The sequence below is a fragment of the Aplidium turbinatum genome, chromosome 7, assembly GCF_918807975.1.
Source record: "Aplidium turbinatum chromosome 7, kaAplTurb1.1, whole genome shotgun sequence".
In the NCBI taxonomy this organism is placed as follows: Eukaryota; Metazoa; Chordata; class Ascidiacea; order Aplousobranchia; family Polyclinidae; genus Aplidium; species Aplidium turbinatum.
The window spans coordinates 15,212,967-15,235,697 of NC_137478.1; the positions used below are offsets into that span (position 1 = coordinate 15,212,967).

Below are 22,731 nucleotides of genomic sequence, written 5' to 3' on the forward strand. Positions count from 1 at the left end.
AGGCCTCAATTTTGTCCCTACACCTCGGTGATCCAAACAAGTGGAAACTAATGAATGGCATAACACACAAGAACACATCAGAAGGGTCGAGTGGGAATGTATCTTCAAGGATTCCACACAACCCCCACTACCTCAAGTACCTAAGAAACTTAAAATCCCAAAATATTCTAGGCCAGATGTAGCGCTACTTGACGAGAAAACGATTGCTTACACAGAATCAATCAGATCAAAAATGAGGAACCTAGAAGAAGATGCAAGGTACCTGTTCTCACACAAGAATAACCTTAGCCTTGATCTCAAAAAAAGTATAACGAAACTGAAGTCCTTGGTCAATAGTCACGCTATTGTAATTTGCAAGTCGGACAAAGATGGTAAGATCGTTGTTCTTGATTTTGTGGATTACGATTCCATTATACGCAGAAAACTTTCATCTAACTTCCAGCAAACCGACTTGAATAATAATAAAAAAAGTGTCGAAAAATACCTTAAAAATGTTAGATCTCAATGTGATTCTTACCTCAAAACTCTCCATGATACAAGGGTAATAAATGAAGTACAACTCTATCACACTGCTGGACTTACATTTAAACATAATGCATATCAGCGGGTTACTGGATCTTCAGCCAAATATTTCTCCAACCGTTCACCAGCCTATACTTATCCACTGTTTAAAACCCACAAACTACTTCCTGAAGTATTAAACATTATTTCAGTCTTTGATATTCCTGTTCGAACTTTACAATCTGCTGGAAATATTACCACTTCCAGAGTGACAGCTCTGTTGGAATCCATTCTCAACCCCATTAGTATTGATTACTGCAAAGACAGCCGGGACTATCTCATGAAATTGGTTAATTGGAAGGAAGGTTGGTTGAACGGTAATTGCTCCTCACCATCTGGTGAGAAACCTATTTTCTTTTTGGTTGCCGCTGACGTTGCTGCTCTTTACCCAAGCATCCCTAGACATCCGGTTTCATAAAATTGCACTCCGAGTTCAACGATAAAGGTTCAACGAAGTTGATTGAGTTAGTTATGATTTGTTTGGACAACGTTATCACTCAGTATCGCGAGACGTTTTTCAAACAGCAAAACGGTATTGTCACAGATGACAACCATTCGGTTTCTATTGCCAACATTGCAGTCCACTACATTATCAAGTCCTTAGCTCAGCAACTGAAAAATACTGTATTGTTTGTTAGATTTATCAACGACAAAATGTGGATTTCGGCAGGAGCCGAATATACACGCAATATCCAACAGACGCTCACCGTAACTTTTACACAACATGGCCTCTCGCTCAAATTTCGCTGCATTAATACAGCTTTAAAGGACCAAGAGGTTGAATTCCTGGATGTACTTCATACTTCATGTACTGCCTCAAGAATCACAAAACTACCAATAAACGCACAATTTGGGCTTCTTCATTTTCCACTACCATGAAACTGACTGCCAAAGAAAAGGCCCTACAACCGACAGCATGCATTGTTTATAAAAGACCTCTCACTCTTGGCAACACCCTGACCAACTACCGTTCCATTGCACTTTCGGACAATCTTGAAAACACACTCGGCTGTTCTAAACCATGTGGACATTGTGCTTTGTGCAGTAATTTCCGGAACCACAATAAAAATATGGTCCTTGGACCCGGGTAATACAATCTAGGGATAGTGTAATCAAACTACGGGAAGACCTTAATTGTAGCGACTACAGGATATATGTTGCCTCCTGCAAACTTTTCTCTGAACAATATGTTGGCCAAACCCTCAATCGGTTTTTTACCAGGTGGTCCGGCCATAGGTCTGCATGGAACACTTTTGACACCAGTCCGGGAGGTGATAAGGCGGCATTACTCAAACATTACGCCTCCCGCCACTCTTTGTACATAAACACAAAACCATCTATTGCAGACTGTTTCACAGTAACATTTGTTGAAAAGCCACCCGTTGCAGATTTGGACATGTGCGAAGATAAATGGGCTTCACTGATCAAATCTTCGATTAACATCAAGAGAATGATTTTGCCTCTTGTTAAGTAGAGGTTTCGGTTCGCTGGTCCTGCTTTTCCAGCTTCATTTCATTGTGAATTTATCGCTGCGCTATCTTATTGATTTGCACTTAACACGTAGGTCATGGACCCATTGTTTTTGCCATGTTCTGTCACTTAGTTTTATTTTGACATGCTATCTTCACACAGTTTCATTTTGTACGTATTGCTTTAGCCATTCGACTCTCAACCTTGGTTTGCTTTTGCGCATTGTCATCATTATTTTGTCATAGTAGTTAGGTTCGTGTAGTTTAGTTTAAATTTGCATATAAATATTTTACGCAGCCTGTAATTATTTATGCAGTATTCTACCAGTTAATCTTGGCAGTTAGTCTTGGCCAGTATCTTAGTTTACTGCAGATTCATTTATTTATTCAGTGACAGTTTTTAGGTAATGCTTTCTTATGTTTGCTTTTTAGGCACTAATGATGCTCTACAGTTAGAGCGAAATGCATATGCCAATAGGGCTCTGCTGATTTTCCATGTATTTTTGTAATAAAGAATGATTAATTGATACTTGATGGAGAATCGCTGGCCTGCTGCTTCTTAGTCAGGAGATCCCCTAGCCTTTCCTAAATGGAAATCAATATATGTATTGTTGAAGAGAGGGGACTCAGTCACATGCTCAACTCGATCACGATCCTCACACACGTTAAAATCAGTAGACGCGACACGCCTTTCACAACCACCCAAATTACGTGTAGCTGGGCGATCAAAAACTAGCGGCGCAGAAAACTGTGAAGGGAGCAAAACATTACTTCTGATAGCAGTCCCGTGACCTGTAGCCTACTCTCTGGGGGAGGAGTTTGGCTAAAATTCGCAGGCCTTGGCTTTAGATCCTTCGGAAGACCCTTAGCCGCAGCCCCGAGACCTGAAACAGTTTGAAAACATGTGGATTGTACTGGTCCACTTACAGTTGATTTGGAGGATCAAAAATGTCAAAGTTTTTATCTGTTGTTGGAATTGAAGCAAAATACTGCTTAAATCTGAAAAACGCAAATTTTTGGACTCTGCGATGCTTCGATCTTTAGATTGTCCCAAACATGCGTCAATACAACTTCACCCATATGGTGACGACATACAAACCAGAGCAGAGGCTTTGATAAAGCTTTTTGCAAAGCAACACATGCAGCAGTTTGCGCTCTAGTGTTAGAGCTTGTGGTGTCAAACACCATTCCAGATACACTACTTTGGCAGTTCCAGATTTTCATAACCTCAACAGAAACCTTTGAAATTAGGCTACCAGCTGATGTGGAAGACTTGTGCGGAATAGCTGTGTTACGGACAATCTCCAAATCAGACGTCACATAAAACCATTATGGTCTACTTAAAGTGCAACTGCACGATGACTTTGACCGCACTTTATCTGAAAGAGCATGTTTCAATCTATAAATACCAACCTCGCCCTTACTTTTTAAGGCTATATTTATCTCAATAAAAATTATCAAAACTATGGTTTTCCACGCGCTTGTATTTTTGGCCACGTTCTTGCAATGACGGATTGCATTGCGCAACACGCGGATTATGACGTCAGTTGGAGTCAGACAGAAGAGACAATCGCTTTTGCAAGTCCTTTAGTTGTGTTTGTTCTAGAGCAGTGGTCGGCAACCTTTTTTAACAAAAAAGCGATTCTGTTACATATTTTGGCAGAAATCACCAGCTGAGAGCCACAAAACGTAATACCAGTAGAACTCGGTTAATCCGGATTCGGTTAATCCGGATCTTCGCCTAATCCGGATAAAACTGGAAGTACAAATGATTTGTAATCTTTTTCTTGAGAAACAATTTCGGATTATCCGGATTATTTAATCCGGATCTTCGCCTATTCCGGACAAAAGTTGCGCTTTATCCGGATTTGCCTGACAGTTTTGTCATTTTGTGCTAAAACGTAACGTGGCTTATTGCGAGTAATTTCTTATCTATTGTTCCGTTAATGTGACGCAATCGATTACAAACCTGAAATGAACTTGCTACTATCTTTGCAAAATCTGTATAAATTACTTCCTGATGCAAACAAGTTTTATGCGGAGGTATGTCGGCTTTTAATAGCTGCTATGCACATTGCACCAGTATTAGGACAGGTAAAAGCTGCTCAGTTGATTCGAAAAGCAGGGGAACAGTTGTTTACCCTCTTCACTGAGTCTCAAAAGCAAGATTGTGCAGGAGCATCAAGTGAAGGCAGTCTACAGATTGATTGCAAAGACAAAGAAGTCATTGAATATATAGGTAAATTTTATAATTTTGTCTTCATATCCTGATGTAGGCAGATAATGCGTCTGCCCGGTCTGCCAGCTAAAGTCATAAATTATTTTATTCTATGTGTGATCAATACAGTATAATAAATAGTAAAACAAAATGTTTAATGAGCATTGCTTGCAGGTGGGTATATTTTAAGAAAGCTCAAGTTTTCTGAAGAGACCACATCTATTTTGGAAGCTTTACAATTGGAAACTCTCATGGGCAGGATGAGAACAATGTATTAATTTCTCAACGGCAGTATGTGAGAGAAGAAGGCAAAGGCTTGATTGGCATATCACAAGAGCTGTATGAAATTTTAAAGCTATCAGAAATATACTTCCGTAAATTCCATAATGCCTAGCAACATACCAATTTTGGTGAGAAAACAACAAAATCAATAATTAATGATTTGGAGGTTGTCAACGGAGTAGCAAATTTAGCCATGGCATCAGACACTTCTGAGAGCTTGGCTTGGAAGGTGATCAAAAAAGTAATTACAAAATATGTCAAAATTAGAGCTTTCAGTTTCACAAATAAACTGAAAAATCTATGCCACAAAAAAGGTGAAAAGGGCATCAGGAAGGCTTTGCAAAAGAAATAAAACTAGTTTTAAATGAGTAGAAGGAGCTCAATATAGCCTTGGTTGGCAATATTTCTTTTGGAGAAAACCATAACAAAATCCGTGGTTTTATAGGTCTACTGGGGATATCCACCACGTTAATAAAGGATAACGAACTATTGCATCTACCTCCTGGGTGGTTTGGAAATGATGCTTAATATTTGTACTTGGCACTATCTACGCCAGCAAACTTCTCAATTTATATATCTTTTTATAATCAAATATTGCATGTTCTTGGATTATGACTTAAAAGCAGGGCTGTGGACTGTGGAGTCGGTATCAAAAAGTTGTTTATTTTGTCACTCTTAATTATGGATTTGGAAGATAGGCAAAATAGAATCTGCGTACGCTTTAAACAGGGATACCAAAACAGTACGGGATGCGCAACTACGCCCCTAGTGATCATTTTTGACGCCAACTGACGGTACACTCACACATGGCAGTGATGAGTGATCAGTGATGGCACATTTGCACAGTACTGAGCACTCAGCACTAGCAGTCAGTGACCACAGGAAATCAATAGTCTACGGTTATCGGTGATTAACCTGATCTGTGGGCTACTGTATATTTTAGTTAAATTGTAAGGCCAATTTACAGAGACATTGCAGCCCGTGAGTAGAAATATATTTTAATGTTACAATTGGTTTATAACTAAGGGTGTTCACTGTGTGGTTAGTGTTAAAATCAGTATTATTCAAGAAGGAGTAGATTACCTGACTCTAACTGACTATTTTATGCATGAAGCCTAACCCTTTCTAAAAGTTACTGATAAGTGGCACATGAAAACAGATGTGTAGTGGTGTCAGGCCTAACTGTCCAATTTTGCAAAGAGACATTGAGGTTAATCTGGTATTAAAAAATGATTGCCTACTGTATTTTAATCATTATGTAATACTGTAGGCCTATATACTATAGCCTAACTAACCAAATATAGAGCTTTGCAAAAGGGTGCAACCTATTTCGTCCCTTGAACACTTCGTACCCCGCTTTCAGAGGACGAAATCAGAGTACGAATTGTTCAGGGACGAAATAGGTTGCATTCTTTGCAAAACACATTTATGTTATGTGCTGTAGAATAGAAATTATTAATGCTATTTATTAACCAAAACATACAATTTTGCAACATTACAATTTTGCTTACCCTATTGTACGGTACGGTAACTCCCTAAAACAGTAATTCTGTTTATTTATAGCTTTTCTACTTGTACAATATTACAGTTCAAGGTGAAATTCTGCTCCAGTATTATAAGATTTTTTATGCAATATGGGATACTATTGTTGTGCTCCAGGGTGCAAAGTTGGTAATCGTGCGTTTAAAAGAACTGGGGAAAAAGTTTCAATGTTTCGATTTCCAGCAGATCCTGAATTGCGTAAGGCTTGGATTAGAGCTATATCCAGGGAAAATTTAACTGTGACACCACACACAAGAATTTGTGGTAAGCATTTCTACGGAGATGATTTTGAAACAACATCAATCGATAGCCACTTAGATCGCCAACAACGCAGAGAGTCTGCGAAACTTAATCAGCCACGGTTGAAGCCATCAGCTGTGCCTCGCATTTTTGCTGGCCTGCCTCACTATCTGACAAAACCGGCTCCAGTAAAGCGCTCAATTTCTGCTGCAACTGCCACAGAAAGACTGAAAAAAGACAAAGCTAAACTTCAAGATCAAAATGAAGAATTTCTGTTGCAAGACTCTTGTTGTGATTTGGGTTCTTTAAAAGATAAACTCAATGAAGTGGTTATTCCTTCTGGATATATCAAATTGTTAAAAGAATCTTCTTTGGAATTCCACTTTATAACATATAACAATGGCAGCCACATTTCTCCTCAGTTAATGGCATCTTTGGTGGTAGGGGAAACTTTAGATGTGCATGCATTTGTATGTTCTATTTCTGTGCCACAAGAAACATTTCAGCATCTGATGAGCTCCGATTCATTAAGCAAAGTATCAGAGCTTTGCAATATTCTGGCATTCTGCAAAAACCTTATAGAATCACCAAGTGGTAACAATAGTAAGACTTTTGCCAAGTCGGCTGTTGCAGCCCTTGAGCAATGCAAAGCAAACCTGGAAGAAAACGAAAGCCAAGATGAAGGTTTACCCCTAATTCAATTTGTGTCCGAGCAACTTCAGTTGTTGTACATAGATAAAAATGGCCGACGGTATTCACCCAGGTTACTAACCATGTCGTTTCTGTGGCAGCTCACTAGCAACTCACTATACAAAAAGCTTAGTGAGTTTTTTATACTGCCATCAGTCAGAAGACTTCAGCAAGTTTCGAGTGATTGTAATGTAGAGACTAAATCTATAGATTTGCAATACCTGAAGCAACGAACTGTCGACTTATCTGAAGGAGAAAAAATGGTAACCTTGCTTATTGATGAGGTATACACTGCACAAAGGGTTGAATATTGCAATGGCGCTTTCATTGGATTAACAGAGGAAGGCCAACGAGCGAAAACCGTGTTGACATTTATGGTGCAATCTGTATGTAAAAAATATAAAGATGTTGTGTGCCTGGTGCCAATTGAAAAGATAAGTACACAGCTGCTTCGAACCTTCTTTAACAAAGTGATGCAATCTCTAGATGAAATTTTCTTTGTTGTTGCTATATCTGTTGACAATCATGTGTGCAATAGGTAAGCTTATAATATGCTTGATGACAACTATCTATAGCAAATTTAATAGGATTACAGGGTGTTTCAAAAATTTAACACCATTAACCTTTAATATGTATTAAAATCAAGGTTGTGAAAAATCCTATGTTTATGGGTTTTTTTACAACAATGATTTCAATACATTTCAAAGGTAAATGGTGTCAGATTTTTTTAAACACCCTGTCACGTATTATATTTTAATCCTATTTCAATATTGTTTTTCACAACCCGTCCATAAAACAGAATTTTTAAAAATGTGAAAATAGAAGAAATGCTGTTCAGAATTGTTGTTAAACCTTGATTATCATTTTATAATAACATGCTAAAGCATTAGGCTATTGTTTTCACATTCAATCAAAGTCCAACCGGTTTTATGATATCTGAAAATTTTTTGCAAAAAAATTGGACTGCAAATGGTTAAAATGTAATAGTTTTTATACAAACAATTTCTGCACTAAAGTCCCAATATGGAGAAAAGTTACAAGTTTATTGCAAACTGTTTTTCGCCAGTTTTTTTTTTTGGCTGACAAAACTGAAACAACCTCGATTGAAAGAAGTGGTGTCACGTTTTTTGAAACATCTTGTCTATTGAATGAAACTGGTTTAATATTACATGCTAAAATTTATGTGTGATTTATAATGGGTTATGCATTTTCAGGAAGTTGTTTATGGATTTATGTGGAAGCAATAAGCTCTCAAACAGCATTGCACACCCTTCAAGGAATGGAGAGCGTTTATTTCTCTTGTTTGACTTCACCCACAACTTTAAAAACATTTTTAACAATTTTGTGAATAAGAAGCGATTCCACATTCCTCATATTTCTGGTGCTAAACATATTTTGGGAGAGCAATGCACAGCTGAATTTGCACATATAAAGCGCTTGTACACTCTTGAAGAGCATAAACCTCTGAAAGTAGCATTTGCACTGAAGAAGGCATCACTTAACCCAAGCAATATTGCCCGCACCTCACCTCTACACGCTTTAAGTAAGTACAGTAGCTTTTGTAAGCAGGGCTCAAATGAAGATCCTCCCCGGTCCTTTGGAGTGATGATGATCGCCCCTACAAAGGTTGACTCAAACTTAACTTCCCTCTCCCCCAGAAAATGGTCACGGGATCTTCAGTTGATCCTTCAACCCTATGCAGGCTACATTTTCACATTATTTAGTCATCTAACTTGTTTTAGTTTGTATAAGAAAATTACATTATATATTTATTGTATCATAAAACAATGAAAACTATTAATACTACAAAAAGTGCTCAATGCCAAGCAAAAAGGCAAAGCAGAGCGAATTAAATCAAATATAGTTATTATTATTTGAAGCCTTTACAAATTGTTTCACCTATCGGATCATCAGAAGGTCTTATTCAAATAGATTCTATTTGAATAAGACCTTCTGATGATCCGATAGGTGAAACAATTTGTAAAGGCTTCAAATAATAATAACTATATTTGATTTATTGTATCATATATATATAATCCAGAAATTGATTGCAGCAGTTGCAATTCATATATATATATAATTTTGGTTTTTCACTTGCAGGTGTGTTTAGTGAATCCACCGTAAATGGACTTCTTATGTATGCTGACACCAATCCGGGCTTTAAGGAAACTGCCAAATTTCTCCAATTCATCTGCAATGTTTGGAAGGTGATGTCTGTCAAAACACCATTCAAAGGTATATTTTCCAAGTGTGATTAATATTTTTAAATATAGCCAGTCGTTACGGCACGTCGGCACAGGTTACTAGTTTTCTCTGGGCATATTTTCTGTACAGTTTATGCACAACTTTTTAGAAAGCTGCACAAAGATTTTTTGCAATTGAAGTAAAACATTTGGATTTTTTCCTAGAATTTTATTACTTTTTTGTACAAATGACCTAGTTGTTACTTACAGAGTAAGTTTAGAAGCTCATTGAAAAATCAATCTGATTATGTTTTGAATTTTGAGACTAAAAGATGCAAAAATGCACACGGCCTTGCACTTGGTATACAGGGAACCTTTACTTTAGAACTCTAACCAGCCTTCACTATTTTTAACAACTTTTATATATATATTTCAGGCATGGCAAAAAATGATGAGATGTGCATGCCAATGAAGTTCACTTCAACGGAAGAAGAAAAACCTGCAAATTTACCCTTTCTTAAGTCAGCAAAGGATATTTTAGTGAAATGGCAGCAATCCGGCACTTCTGGGCTTACAGACCAAACATTCCTAGCATGCATTCAAACCATGTCTGCAATGCCTGAACTTGCTCAATACTTGCACGACAAGATTGGATTGAAGTATGTGTTACCGGGAAAATTTACCTCTGATCCAATCGAAGGCCGTTTCGGGTGGTACCGCCAGGTTAGTGGAGGAAACTTTTTTATGTCCATAAAGCAACTGCTTGAGGCAGAAAAGAAAATACGCAAGTTGAGTTTGCTTCAACAACATGGCATACTGGCTGCATCCAAATTATGTTCGCTTGACTCTATTTCTCTGGGAAGCGGAAAGCTTATTAATGCAGACAGCTCCATTGTTTCTTGGCTCGAAAGGTTTTTCTCAGAGGTAACACTTGATGATTTGTCGGAGACAGATGCAAATGTGGCATATTTTGTGAGTGGCTACATTGCAAGAAGTATATCCCGAAGACGACGGTGTTCGCCCTGTAAAGTTCTGTTGGTAAAAAGTGATGACTGCCCAGCCCCAACATGTGAATCTGAAGAGCATGTGAAATTGTTTGAAATTGCCAATCGAGGTGGTCTGTCTGTCCCAACAGAATTTTGTTTTTCTGCAACAACATTGGCTGTTCACTATTACAGTGCAGTGATATCTGATTATAATGCAAAAGAGAAGTTGTGGACTGCACCAAACCAGCGCTCCGTGTTTATACGAGCCCTGAAAAAGATAGTGGAGGCGTCGAACGTTTACAGAGGTGCATTCAAACAGATGTGTTCTGCAGGCCACTCAAATTTCGAACTTATTCTTCAAACAGCATTTAATTGTTTTGCTAAAAATGAGTTGAAACGTTTTAATGCACCTGGACGTGAGGAACCAGAGAAAACGGCCCGGAAAGTACGAAAACTTACCAGTGGCAGTGGTACAAAAACTGCATCATGACTTACATTAATTAGAAATTTAGGAAAGCCACGGACCCTTTAGCCCCCCTGCTACGTCTATGGTTATTTTACCGGTACTAGTTGTAATGTATTGGAACCGCACCGTTGCACTCTTAATTTTGTGTGGGAATTCGCCCTTGCCAGTGTCCCGCGTTTTGCTTTACGCGCTTTTCATGAGAGCAAGTCTTTTAGGCGCAGACAGTTAGGCGCCAGTCAAATAGGCGCGCACACTGTGGTCTGTGGCGTCTGGATATTTAGGTGCGGAGCACTGTGGCGCCCGTTCATTTAGGTGCTATTCCTAGTAAAGTCTGCAGATTGTATCAGCTTGGCATGTAGGGCAATGCTTTTCACACAAAATGTTGTATTGAACAGAAAAACATAATGTTTTTTAATGCGCGTGTTCGGCACTTATTTGTTGTTAGTCCAGGTTTGCGGCGGCGAAAGCTTTATCAATAAATTATTCAAGTTTGCGAACATAACTGAGTTCACTTTTAGTGAGTCAAATAATAACTACCGGTACACTAAACATCAGTAAAAAATATACCGTAGTCTATATTCAAGCGGGTGGTAGGCTTGAGTGAAGAGTAGCCTAACTTAGTTTTCCATCAAAACCCCGACTAGGTTTAATAACGAGCAAAGTCGCACCATTATGCTTGCAACTTGTAGGCAGGGTTCATAATGCTCTATGGAAATGTATTATTATTCATGTTGTAAAGCGTTGTCTCATACGTAGCCTACTCGCAATACGACCAGTCGACCAATCCATCCCGAGTAAAAGTAATTGCGAAAGATAACAGATTAAGTAAAGTTCCATCTGGCTGCAACCTGTGTTCAGGATGCATTGCAAATGTCCTGTGGAGATGTGCTAACACCAAGAGTAGTAGAGCGTTGTCTGGCACCTCATCTCCACACGCGCATTAACAAAACAACATATGTTTCTAACCAATGTAACATTATATGTGAAAAGCATTGCCCTACATGCCAAGCTGATACAATCTGCAAACTTTACTAGGAATAGCACCTAAATGAACGGGCGCCACAGTGCTCCGCACCTAAATATCCAGACGCCTAACTGTCTGCGCCTAAAAGACGTGGACCCCTTTTCATGACGTCATAATTGGTCGCCTTTAGGCTTTCTTGACAGTGTTGTGCTATTTCTTCTTACATTCTGACATTTATTACATTATTACAATTATAAGTTCAATCGACTTAGTGTCGGAGTCATGTTGTAGTTGTCGAAGTCTGTGCAACATTACATGGTGTCAGAGATGGATTCGATGCAAGCAACAAAGTCAGAGATGAATTTCCAACAAGGAAATGTTGCAGATAATTTTAAGAAGTAGAGGCAGATGGTCGAGTTAACGTTCAAATTTGCGAATTTTTGTGATAGTAGGAAAACTAATCACCGAACGTCTAGGCCATTATACCCGCAGTCAAATCTAGAAGAATGCAGCTACTTGTTGCTGCTGATGAAAACGCTATTGCTGATGAAAGCGTTGCTGCTGATAAAAATGTTATTGCTGATAAAAGCGTTGCTGCTGATGAAAACGTTATTGCTGAATGCTGATGAAAACGTTGCTGTAGATGATTTTAACGACGAGCCCAATGTGCCATGTAAAAATAATATGCCAGCACCGTGTACTACCCGTTCTGGCCGGATAGTGAAGCCGCCTGATAGATATGGTGTTTGTGTAACTTGAATCGTTTTGTATGTATAGTGATACGTGGAGATTTCGTGTTGTGCATCATGCATACAATGTAGACTTGTGCTGTTATCGGAGTTTGCACAACGAGAGTATACGAACTATAAGTTTAATGCTTGCTGTTCACTTTGAGTCACTGGAAAATTGTGTAGTAAACGTGACATCGTTATTGCATCTGCAGTTAATAGTGTACTCCACTCCATAATTTTAATCTGTTTGTGTATCGATAGATAGTTCCTTTCTTTCTTCAGACAAAGGGGAATGTAATGTATTGGAACCGCACCGTTGCACTCATAATTGTGTGTGGGAATTCGCCCTTACCAGTGTCTCGCATTTTACTTTGCGCGCTTTTCATGACGTCATAATTGGTCGCCTTTAGGCTTCCTTGACAGTGTTGCACCATTCTTTTTACATTCTGACATTTATTACGTTATTATAATTATAAGTTCAATCGACTTAGTGTCGGAGTCATGTTGTAGTTGTCGAAGTCTGTGTAACATTACACTAGCAAGCTCCTACTTATTCCTTGTTGTTTGCAATTAATTTTGACAAAGTACTTGAAAAGATAGAAATCGTTTGAATTTGCATAACGTTAGAAATAACTAATTTATTTGGTCGATATGCGTTGTATTTAATGTGCTGGCGTTATTTTATCATAGAACTTTACATATTTCTTGATTTTACAATTGTTTTTTAACAACGTAACTGAAGATGCAAGTCGTTTACACATGCGAAACGTTGGAAATAAAACAGAGAAGATGTCAGTCACTTGTATATTGCAAAACGTTAATCATCATTGTGCTTATATGGTAACTGCAGGCTTTGCAAATAGCTTAGAAAAGCAATGGCTTTTATTGCGACAACGTCGTACCTTCAGTTGGCGCCTCGTATTTGTAGTTTCGCATCCCTGAATGTTTAGGTATCCCTGGCTTTAAACCATGGGTGGGCAACGTGCAGGCAGCATGTGGCCGTTTGCCACTTTTTGTGTGGCCCTTCCTCTTCCTTCCACTTATTTTCCAAGCTAACTCATATAACTGACATTCACCTACTGGATAGTGTGCGCCTATGCACATCAAGAATAGAACCAAAACATTGACCAATTAGTTCAAAATATCCAACATCAACCTTCCCACTAACTACTACTTGACTATTCACATGTGTGCAGATATTTCATACTCGCATGTACTTGCTCTGATCTTTTAATTGAAAGCTAAAAATAGGAACCAGTGAGGCCCCCAGTAAACATTACATTTTTCCAACTGGCCCATGTGTTAAAAAGGTTGCCCACTCCTGCTTTAAACAGGTTTAGGTTAAAGTGCCCCTGACAGGTTGGATCCAAGTATAGTAACTTTTTAAAGCATTTCCTAGCGCAGAATTACACTTAGCGAACTTTTTAATCTTAACCTCGTAGCTCGACTGGTTAGGTCGAAATTTAATCAAACGACTGCTCCGCAGCGCCACCACAGGCGAAACTCCATATTTCACTGCTCTGGGACGACTTTGGTGGTATTACGTCATCCTAAGTGGACGTCGTTAGCAACGGATGAAACAAACGCTTCCTAGATGTAATTGGTGGATCACAGTTTGGTCGGAGTTGGTACAAGCGGTTGCTTTTTCAAAGATTTATTGTTTTTTGCAGTTTAATAAAACTGTACTGGATACGTTCCTACAAAACCTAAAATATACTTGAAGTGAAAAATGAAGAAATCGTACGAATCATCATTCATATTTAATTCATCATCACTATTCAAAAATAAATAAAAGTTCTCTCTCTCATGATGTGCTTTCAGTTGGCCATTGAAATCCTGTGTAACGGCCATCTGGATCAGGAAAATTGTTTCGGATTTGCCAAACAATGCATGACGGCATCACAATCGATTGTTGCTTCCGAGAGCATCACCTTGTAGTATACACTCCAACACATGCCTGTAGGCATTTTTACTTGAATGGTATTAACAAAATCATCTTCAGTGAAGTGAACATATACGACTGGTTTTGTATGGCCCATCCCACTTTCGAACACTTGAAGAAAACTTTGACTATCTTCTTCTCAGTACCTTGTTTTGTGGGAAAGTGGGAAAAGAAAGCACACGGTCTTTGTCACTGACAATGTCACATAAACAGCAATTTGTAGGCATTGCTTCAACCATAAATTAAAGGTACTGTTTGTGAGATACTGTTGTTACACTGCAAATGGCTATAGCCAGATTAGGACAAATAAAAAAGTATGAAAATTGTAGCCCTATGAAACTGCAATTTCAATTGAATTGAGATGCTGTTTGATAAAAGTAAACTCAACCTATTTGATCGAAACCTGATAGTAATAATAAGTTCACTTTTTCATTTCGGTAATTCTTAATTTGCACATGCTTTAGACCAACAGAGCCCCACACATTCACGTTTTGCAGTAGCCGTACCATACTTTACCAAGTCATCACAGAGAAAAAATGTATCCTTCCCGCTTACTGTGACGTCACAGTGGTGTTGCCGTTTTTATTTTCGCAATTGAATGACTGCCAGATTCGTCGATGTCAACGAGAGTTTGCAAGCGTGTAACTTAGTAGCCTGTTGATATTTTTTACGGTTTGCTGGTCAGGGAAGTTTGTTTGTGTCAACTTTTTGGTATCTTAGGTAAATTTAGCGAATTTATTTACCTGTCAGGGGCACTTTAACAGCAAAACAGGTTAAGCAGCAAGCAGGTTTGGCAAGAGTTTCAGTTTTTAAACTAACTGGCTAAATACTTAGGCATAGGCATGGTAGTTCTTATTGCCATTTGCAAGATTAGGTTATGAATTGTGGTGTATTTTACAGTTATGAATTCTGTTGTTATAATCATTCATATTTGTTTTATATATAATTTCAGGAATGTTATCATTATACTATTTATTTGCAGTTATTTATTAGATTATGCCAGCTTCGAATTGTTCCATCCCTCAGTGTCACACGGATAAAAATAACGGTTTTTCTATATTTACTGTCAATGTTTATGCGAAAGGGAAGTACAAAGAGTGGCATAATGAAGTTTTGAAGAAAGTCATACTTAAGTAGGCCTACAGAGATGAACGTGATCCAAGAGATAATATTAAACAAGTTCTTCACAAAGGAAATGCTGGAATTTGTGAGAAACATTTTAATGCAGAGGATATAATAATCAATGAAGAACATGCAGTATTTGTTTATAAAAGGATATATAAATTCAGAAGTTTCTGATACTTACAATTATCTCTATGTGATACTCTAGCACGAGGATTGGCTTCCTTGTCTTCTCATCCACTCTAAATCTTCAACCACTGGGTGTAAGCATGGATACGACAAACAAATCTATGTCTATGTGCCGAGTACAAATATTAAGCATCATTTCCAAACCACCCAGGAAGTAGATGCAATAGTTCGTTATCCTTTATTAACGTGGTGGATATCCCCTGTAGGCCTATAAAACCACGGATTTTGTTATGGTTTACTCCAAAAGAAGGATTGGCAACCTGAGTTTTTTTGTTTAAGCTACTTTTTTTGTCGCTTTGGAAGTGGGGTGCTATCAATGAAAGCATTTTTCCACTCTTCGACTCGTACATTGGCTCCTCGAATGTTCTTAATTGCACGCTGTGTTGAAATAACATTGTCATTTAATAAAAACTTTGCTACATCGGGATTTCCACTTCTTCTGCCAATACTTCTTTGTTGCCCAAAGTAATGTTCCAATACGTCTTGGCTCACACGTCTTGTACAAACAAATGGCATGTTGTTTGACAAAAGAAAATTGATAATTCCAATCATGCCATTAACTGATAATTTCAATCCTTTAAAGGTTTGGTCAGATATGACTTTTTTTTTCTAATTGCCTTGGAAACTTGAGTGTCTGCGTTTATCGGCCTACGGCAAAAATACACCTTGCAACCATTCAAGTCTGCCATCAGTAGTTGAATAATACGGTTTTAAATCCGGGTTACCCGCTGTAAAATTGCATGTTGTGTTCATCAAATCCAAGAACCTGTTAAACATGGAACAATATTGAGCTGTGGCATTAAAACCATACTTCTCCAACTCCATTGATACGCACCGACTTAGTGTTTGGGCAGCAACAGCAACATTCATTTTAGAAAAAGAAGTCAAGTAAACGTGATTATTTGATATTTTTGGCAAATATCGCAACTCTCGATTCATGTCAGTAATGGCCACTTCTTTGAAATGATCCCACAAGATCAATTCTCCATTGGCGTATTGCATCAATCGTGTTCCTCCAACTCGGCTTGCATATAAACAATTTCTTGCTGTTTTTATAAGATGGGGCGGATCATTTATTAAATAAATGAACCTATCTTCTTCAGTGAATGGATTTTTTACTTTTTCAGAACCAGATCCCAAAATTTCCTAACACTTTTGATTGTTTGCGCTACCATCACAAACAATTCCCAGCACTTTCAAATTACAATGTGTCTCCAAGCTGTCTACAGCTCCCCAAACAATGCTCACTAAATGATGACATTTAGCTGTGTTTGTTGAATAGAGACCGACTGATATTTCCTGCAAAACTTTTAATATAAACCACCAGCATATAATTGGCCACATCTAAATCGGTTGATAAATTTGATCCATAATCTGTAAAACCTATGATTTTTTCGGTTTCCGGTTTAAATACTAAATTAGATTGTACTTTCATTTCATCAAACGTTATATAAACGTATTTCTCAAAATCTTTGCATGAATCACTTTGATTTTTCAATGCATCCAGAATATGATTGTTGAATGTCCCGGTGTAGCAGTCCAAGAGTTACTGCATGCCAAAAGTTACAAGAGTTGCCAAATATTTCATTTAAATTTTATTTAATTTTGTTTTGAAAAATTATTAAATTTTTAACCTCTCAAAAGGTCAGATTAATAATTATAAGTATTTTGTAATGTTAACTGAAAAGCTTGCATTAGTTTGAGAGCAATGAATTCATTACACTTAGTTGAAACAATTTTCGCTTTTCTATCGCTTGTGAAAACGCCGGGCACCGCTGGTAACTTTTGGACTGACAGTAACTTCCAGACTGCAACGCCGCAGAAGCAGTCCAAAAGTTACTGCTATTGTACGTGGGTGTGCTTTTTCGAAATTCTTTTGGGAAAACTTGTAAATGGACTGAAACTTTACTTGGTCAGTAGATTAAACCCTCTGCAAGTATGCGAAAGATGAATCCCAAGGATAAATATTCTCACCACGAAACCATAATTCTAGACTTAAGTTTCGTGCCACGTGTTTTCGATGGGAGTCCAACGGAAATTCATTGGAATCTCAAAGTGTTCAAAACTTTCGTAAAACCTAAAGCCTTCCCCTCGTGTGAGACTGTGATAGCCTACTCACTGAAGGTTTATGGCGTTTTGACTACCGGTTGGCCTACATGTAGCCTAAGTTACTTTATATTTCTTCAAAACGGTAGTTATGAGAAACCAGACCAAAAATAGGCTCAGAGCTTCATTCACTGGAAAACTTTGGTTTTAACTTTCATGAAATACATAAAATATAGTCAAAGACTATGTTCGTCAATTAGGCTACAACTCAAGACCAGCGGCTAACAAGTCAGTCTTCAAATGCAAACTTTGCACGATATATTAAGGCCTGTAGCTTATTAAATGCCACCGATTCATGTATAGCCACGATTCAAACTTTAAAATGTTTGGAGCGATGATCAATTAAATTATTTGTTTCAACAGAGCCATATAGCGTAGCCTACAACGAGTCAATAAAACACTCATAACACTTGTGAAGCGTAGGTTGAATCATAGCACAATTAGGATGACAGTAAAAGACAATAGGCTAAGTGGTCATCTAGTCAATCACCTCCCCATGCAAATTTATTTGCCAACGCACGTAAGGCACGGACACAACTTCAAATGGTATAATACAAACAAATCAGGTTAAAATGATAGCCTACGTAAATTGTTAGGTTAAAATTTCATACCAAAACATCAACAACTTCTGGTACAAAACTCATCTTTTAACTTTCATCTTATTTTCGCTTCATTCCCAATTACGTTTCTGCTGTAAATCATGTTGTTAAGATGCAATGGTGGATAAGTCTAAATTCAAGTTCAACATGTTTCCAATGTTGAAATCATTTATACAAATCTGCTGCAAGCGTCAAATCTGAAAACCCTGTTTTAGTAACTTCTGGACTGGCAGTAACTTTCAGACTGCGTATACGCGGTCCAGAACTTACGGTAACTTTCAGACCGCAGTAACTCCTGGACCGTTACACCGGTTTGATTTTGATGCACATGACGATAATCAAATAAAGTACGTTTTGATGGTAAGCGCAAAACTCCACGAAGTTGATCATATGCAGAGGAACTTTTTAACTGCAGGCTGAGAGCAAATCGGATAATCTCAGGATGATATTTTGTTTTACAATTCTTTTTATTTACTTCAAGTTGAGTTTCAAAAAATATTTTTTGAAAATCAGTCAACATTCCATTTTTTCCTGCTGCACTACAAATTGTAGATATGTCGTTATCCAAACTACCCACTACTAGTGTATTTTGTGAGTCTACTAAAGCTTCTGCAGCCATTCGTTCCGATTCCATATCTTTAACTTGTTTTCTTTGATGTTTAACTGTCATAATAAGCCTTTCCTTCGAACATAATGCAAGAAGTGCTTTTGCTTTTACACTTAACTGTAAAGTAGGTGTTGCAGTTGGCTTCACTCCCTTGGCCATGAGCTGCATGCACATAGAACAAGGACTTCCGCAATCAGCATATCCCAAGCAATTGTTTGATCTAAAGGTTGTTAGATATTTCGGGTAGCATGAATTCCACAGATCTTGATTTTCGTCAGCTTTGTTATATACAATGCAATTAGTGCCAATGGCCGGCTTTGTTGAAACACTGGGACACATTTTTGCAGGAAGTGCTTCTAATTCTGTGATTAGGGCACCAAGCTTTTTACAGAACACTGTGTCCTGACTGTCCTCAGACAATTTAAAATGAAAGTTGGACGCAATAAATTTGTATTGTAATGTTGAGACATTTACAATAAGAACAAGGTCATTTTTTTGATATATAATCTGTATGTTCTTGAAATTGCCATCCAATTCGTTTTAGCCTGTTAAAAGATTTCTTGACATCTCCAATGTTTTCATGTAGTGATGGTGTAATTCGGTCTCGCACCAGTGTTGGGCGTACAGTGGATGCAGCCGGCTTATCACCAGTTCTCTGTGGCAAATTCAAGCATGGGACGGCACCAAACTTCAAAGATTTACTGCTACTTTTGGAATTGATTATTATATCCTCTGCATTAAAATGTTTCTCACAAATTCCAGCATTTCCTTTGTGAAGAACTTGTTTAATATTATCTCTTGGATCACGTTCATCTCTGTACTTAAGTATGACTTTCTTCAAAACTTCATTATGCCACTCTTTGTACTTCGGTTGCAACCGTTATTGCAAACCGTTATTTTTATCCGTGTGACACTGAGGGATGGAACAATTCGAAGCTGGCATAATCTAATAAATAACTGCAAATAAATAGTATAATGATAACATTCCTGAAATTATATATAAAACAAATATGAATGATTATAACAACAGAATTCATAACTGTAAAATACACCACAATTCATAACCTAATCTTGCAAATGGCGATAAGAACTACCATGCCTATGCCTAAGTATTTAGCCAGTTAGTTTAAAAACTGAAACTCTTGCTTAAAAGCTGCTTCCCACACATACTCGCAAAATGAACAGTAAATCCAAAAGGGCTAATCTGCTACGTTTGTTGCCGACTGGTCAATAATAACTTAGCTTGATAGTAATTAAGTTATCTACCATATTTAATTTGCCAATAGACGAATATTAATGCAAGCTCTACAAAACTGAATTGGAATCATCAAATTCCATGGAACTTCCTAACTAAACCTGTAAACCACTGCGTAAACTGCTTGAAATTATCACGATTTGCAGTTTACAGGCATCGTGAGCTGCCGCTTGAACCCTATCCAGTCAACCGTGACTGCTTTTCAACATCGCCGCCGGTTTAAAGCGTACGCGGATTCTATTGCCTATCTCTTGTATGTATATCTCTGAATAAACCACTTTCAGAAAAAGGAAAAAGCAAAGCAGTTACGTAATTTAAAATTGGCAAATTTCAACAATGTTTACGAACTGGAGTGAACTCCTGGTGAGATTCCGTCGCATAGGTGAACTGCGGATACAACGTTTTGTTAAAGCAGAAAAGATTGAAAGCGATGACTTGCCATTAAACAGAATCACTTGAGGAAAGCTGCCGGTGAAAGGTTATTTGAGTAAAAAATGATCCATCAATATTATCTCGGTGCACAGCAAGTGAGTTTTCTTAAGAAACGCAGCTATTTATTCTCACTGTTGGGTTCAGTGAGTTTTTAAGAAACGTAAATGTTATGTGAGAATTACATTTTGTAGAGAGCTAAAAACAATGGAAATTCATTCGGGTCCCTACACACCCTTACAGCTTAGCCTACACACTGCTCGATTTCGTGGTTCGAATGTCACATAACATTGGTTAAGACGTACCTTACCTCGTTACATTGGTTAAGACGTACATTGGTTAAAACGTACCTTACCTCGCATGAGCCTATGACAGCTTTGGTCTGTCCCTTAACCCAGGGGTCGGCAACCTTTTTTGCTCTGCGGACCGGTTTCAAAATGAAATTTTTTCGCGGACTGGTCTTTAAAAAAATCTAATGTTCAACAATGAAAATTTATTGCAGCTCATATACTGCAAGGTCATTATTTAATGTGGGCCTTGGGCTTGTTTTGCCTCAACGAGACGATCCCACCTAGGAAATATAGAACTCAACGACACCCGCAATGTTTCTCTCACGTCCAATCTGTTTCGCGGTTTCGTCTTTGTTGCTGCCATTACAGAAAATCCAGACTCGCATAAATAGGATGTCGGAAATGGCAGCAAGGTTTTTAATGCTTTTATGGCAAGGTCAGGGTATTCCGGTAAGACTTTCATCCAAAACGTTGGTAGAGTCGTTGTATGAAAAATAACTTTCAAGCTACCGTCATTAGCAATATCCAGGAGCTGGTCCTGTTGTCGAACAGGTAAGGTCGATTCACCAGGTTTGAAAATAAATGGATTACGGATCCAATCCTTTGCATTTCGAGGGTCTTTAGCGCTTGGAAAATAGCGCTTGAATTCTATTAAAAGAGTACGCAAGTGTCTGCTCACAAGTTCGAAGAACTCTTGCTCAGGCTCACTGTCTTTCAAAGTCTCTGCTAATGTTTGAAACATGTCAAAAACCCCTTTGTTTACGCGCTGCTCCCACAATTTTAGTTTTTCTGTAAACGCAGCCACTTTATCTGCCAACTTGAATACAGTTGTCATTTTGCCCAGAAGTGAAAGATTTAGTTCATTGAGCAGATTGAATATGTCACACAAGTAGGCAAGTTTGAGAACCCATTTTTCATCAATAAATTTGCTAGCAAGATCTGAATATTTCTCCAAAAGAAACCTTTGCAGTGGCTCACTTAGTTCAAAAACTCTGTTCAGTGATTTTCCTCTGGTGAGCCACCTTACTTCTGTGTACAACAGAAGGCATTTGTCCTCGGCATCCATGTCCTCACATATCTGCTCAAACAGCCGAGTGTTCAGTGCATGCGCTTTTATAAGGTTGATCATTTTTACTACATCAGTGAATACACTATGAAGCTCGGATGATATTTTTCGGCTAGCCAGCATTTCTCTGTGAATGAAACAATGAGTGGCCTCGCACTCTGGTGCGACCTCCTTAATTCGAGCAGTCAAACCAGACAGACGACCAATCATGGCTGCAGCCCCATCCGTACACAGACCGACACAAAAAGACCAGTTTAGTTTCCCTATGAAATATTCATTCAGAGCCTTCCACAGTTCGGAGGCTGTGTTTTTTTTTGGCAAATACAAAGCACATAACATGTCTTCATGAACATCCTCTTCATAAAGATATCGAACAAAAACTAGCAGCACAGCTTTGTTTTCGATATCAGTAGATTCATCACACTGAATCGCAAACCATGGTGACTTCACCAACCGCTCTAACAGTTGAGCTTCAATGTCTATCGCCATGTCCTCAATACGTCTCGCAACAGTGCGCGCAGAAAGCGAAACCTGCGCTATCTTTTTAGCTGCCGATTCTCCTAAAACTTCACGGCAAATATCACTACACGCTGGTAAAATCAATTCTTCTCCGATAGTAAATGGTTTATTAGTCTTAGCGATGCGGTGAAACACCAAGTACGATGCTCTTAGTGCATTTGGCTTTGTTGATAAACCTGTCCTTAGTAATGTTTTTCAGCTTCGTGATCACTTTTTCTTCTTTCAAAAAAGTCCAAAGGTTTACCTTTTAGTTCGGGATGTTTTGTGTGCAAGTG

At 38.2% G+C, this 22,731-nt stretch overlaps 1 protein-coding gene and 1 pseudogene across 1 annotated transcript; one reads left to right on the forward strand and one right to left on the reverse strand.

Annotated features, from left to right (window-relative positions):
* Positions 1-232: 232 nt before the first annotated feature.
* On the forward strand, positions 233-11,873 carry LOC145773777 (uncharacterized). Its single transcript, XM_082584908.1, has 7 exons — positions 233-371; positions 714-866; positions 4,114-4,269; positions 6,190-7,540; positions 8,217-8,545; positions 9,103-9,237; positions 9,622-11,873. Exons 1-7 carry the CDS (start codon positions 233-235, stop codon positions 10,659-10,661), a joined length of 3,303 nt encoding a protein of 1,100 aa, XP_082441034.1. The 3' UTR covers positions 10,662-11,873.
* Positions 11,874-21,106: 9,233 nt separating this feature from the next.
* On the reverse strand, positions 21,107-22,426 carry LOC145773778 (SCAN domain-containing protein 3 pseudogene; annotated as a pseudogene).
* Between the last annotated feature and the right edge of the window lie 305 nt (positions 22,427-22,731).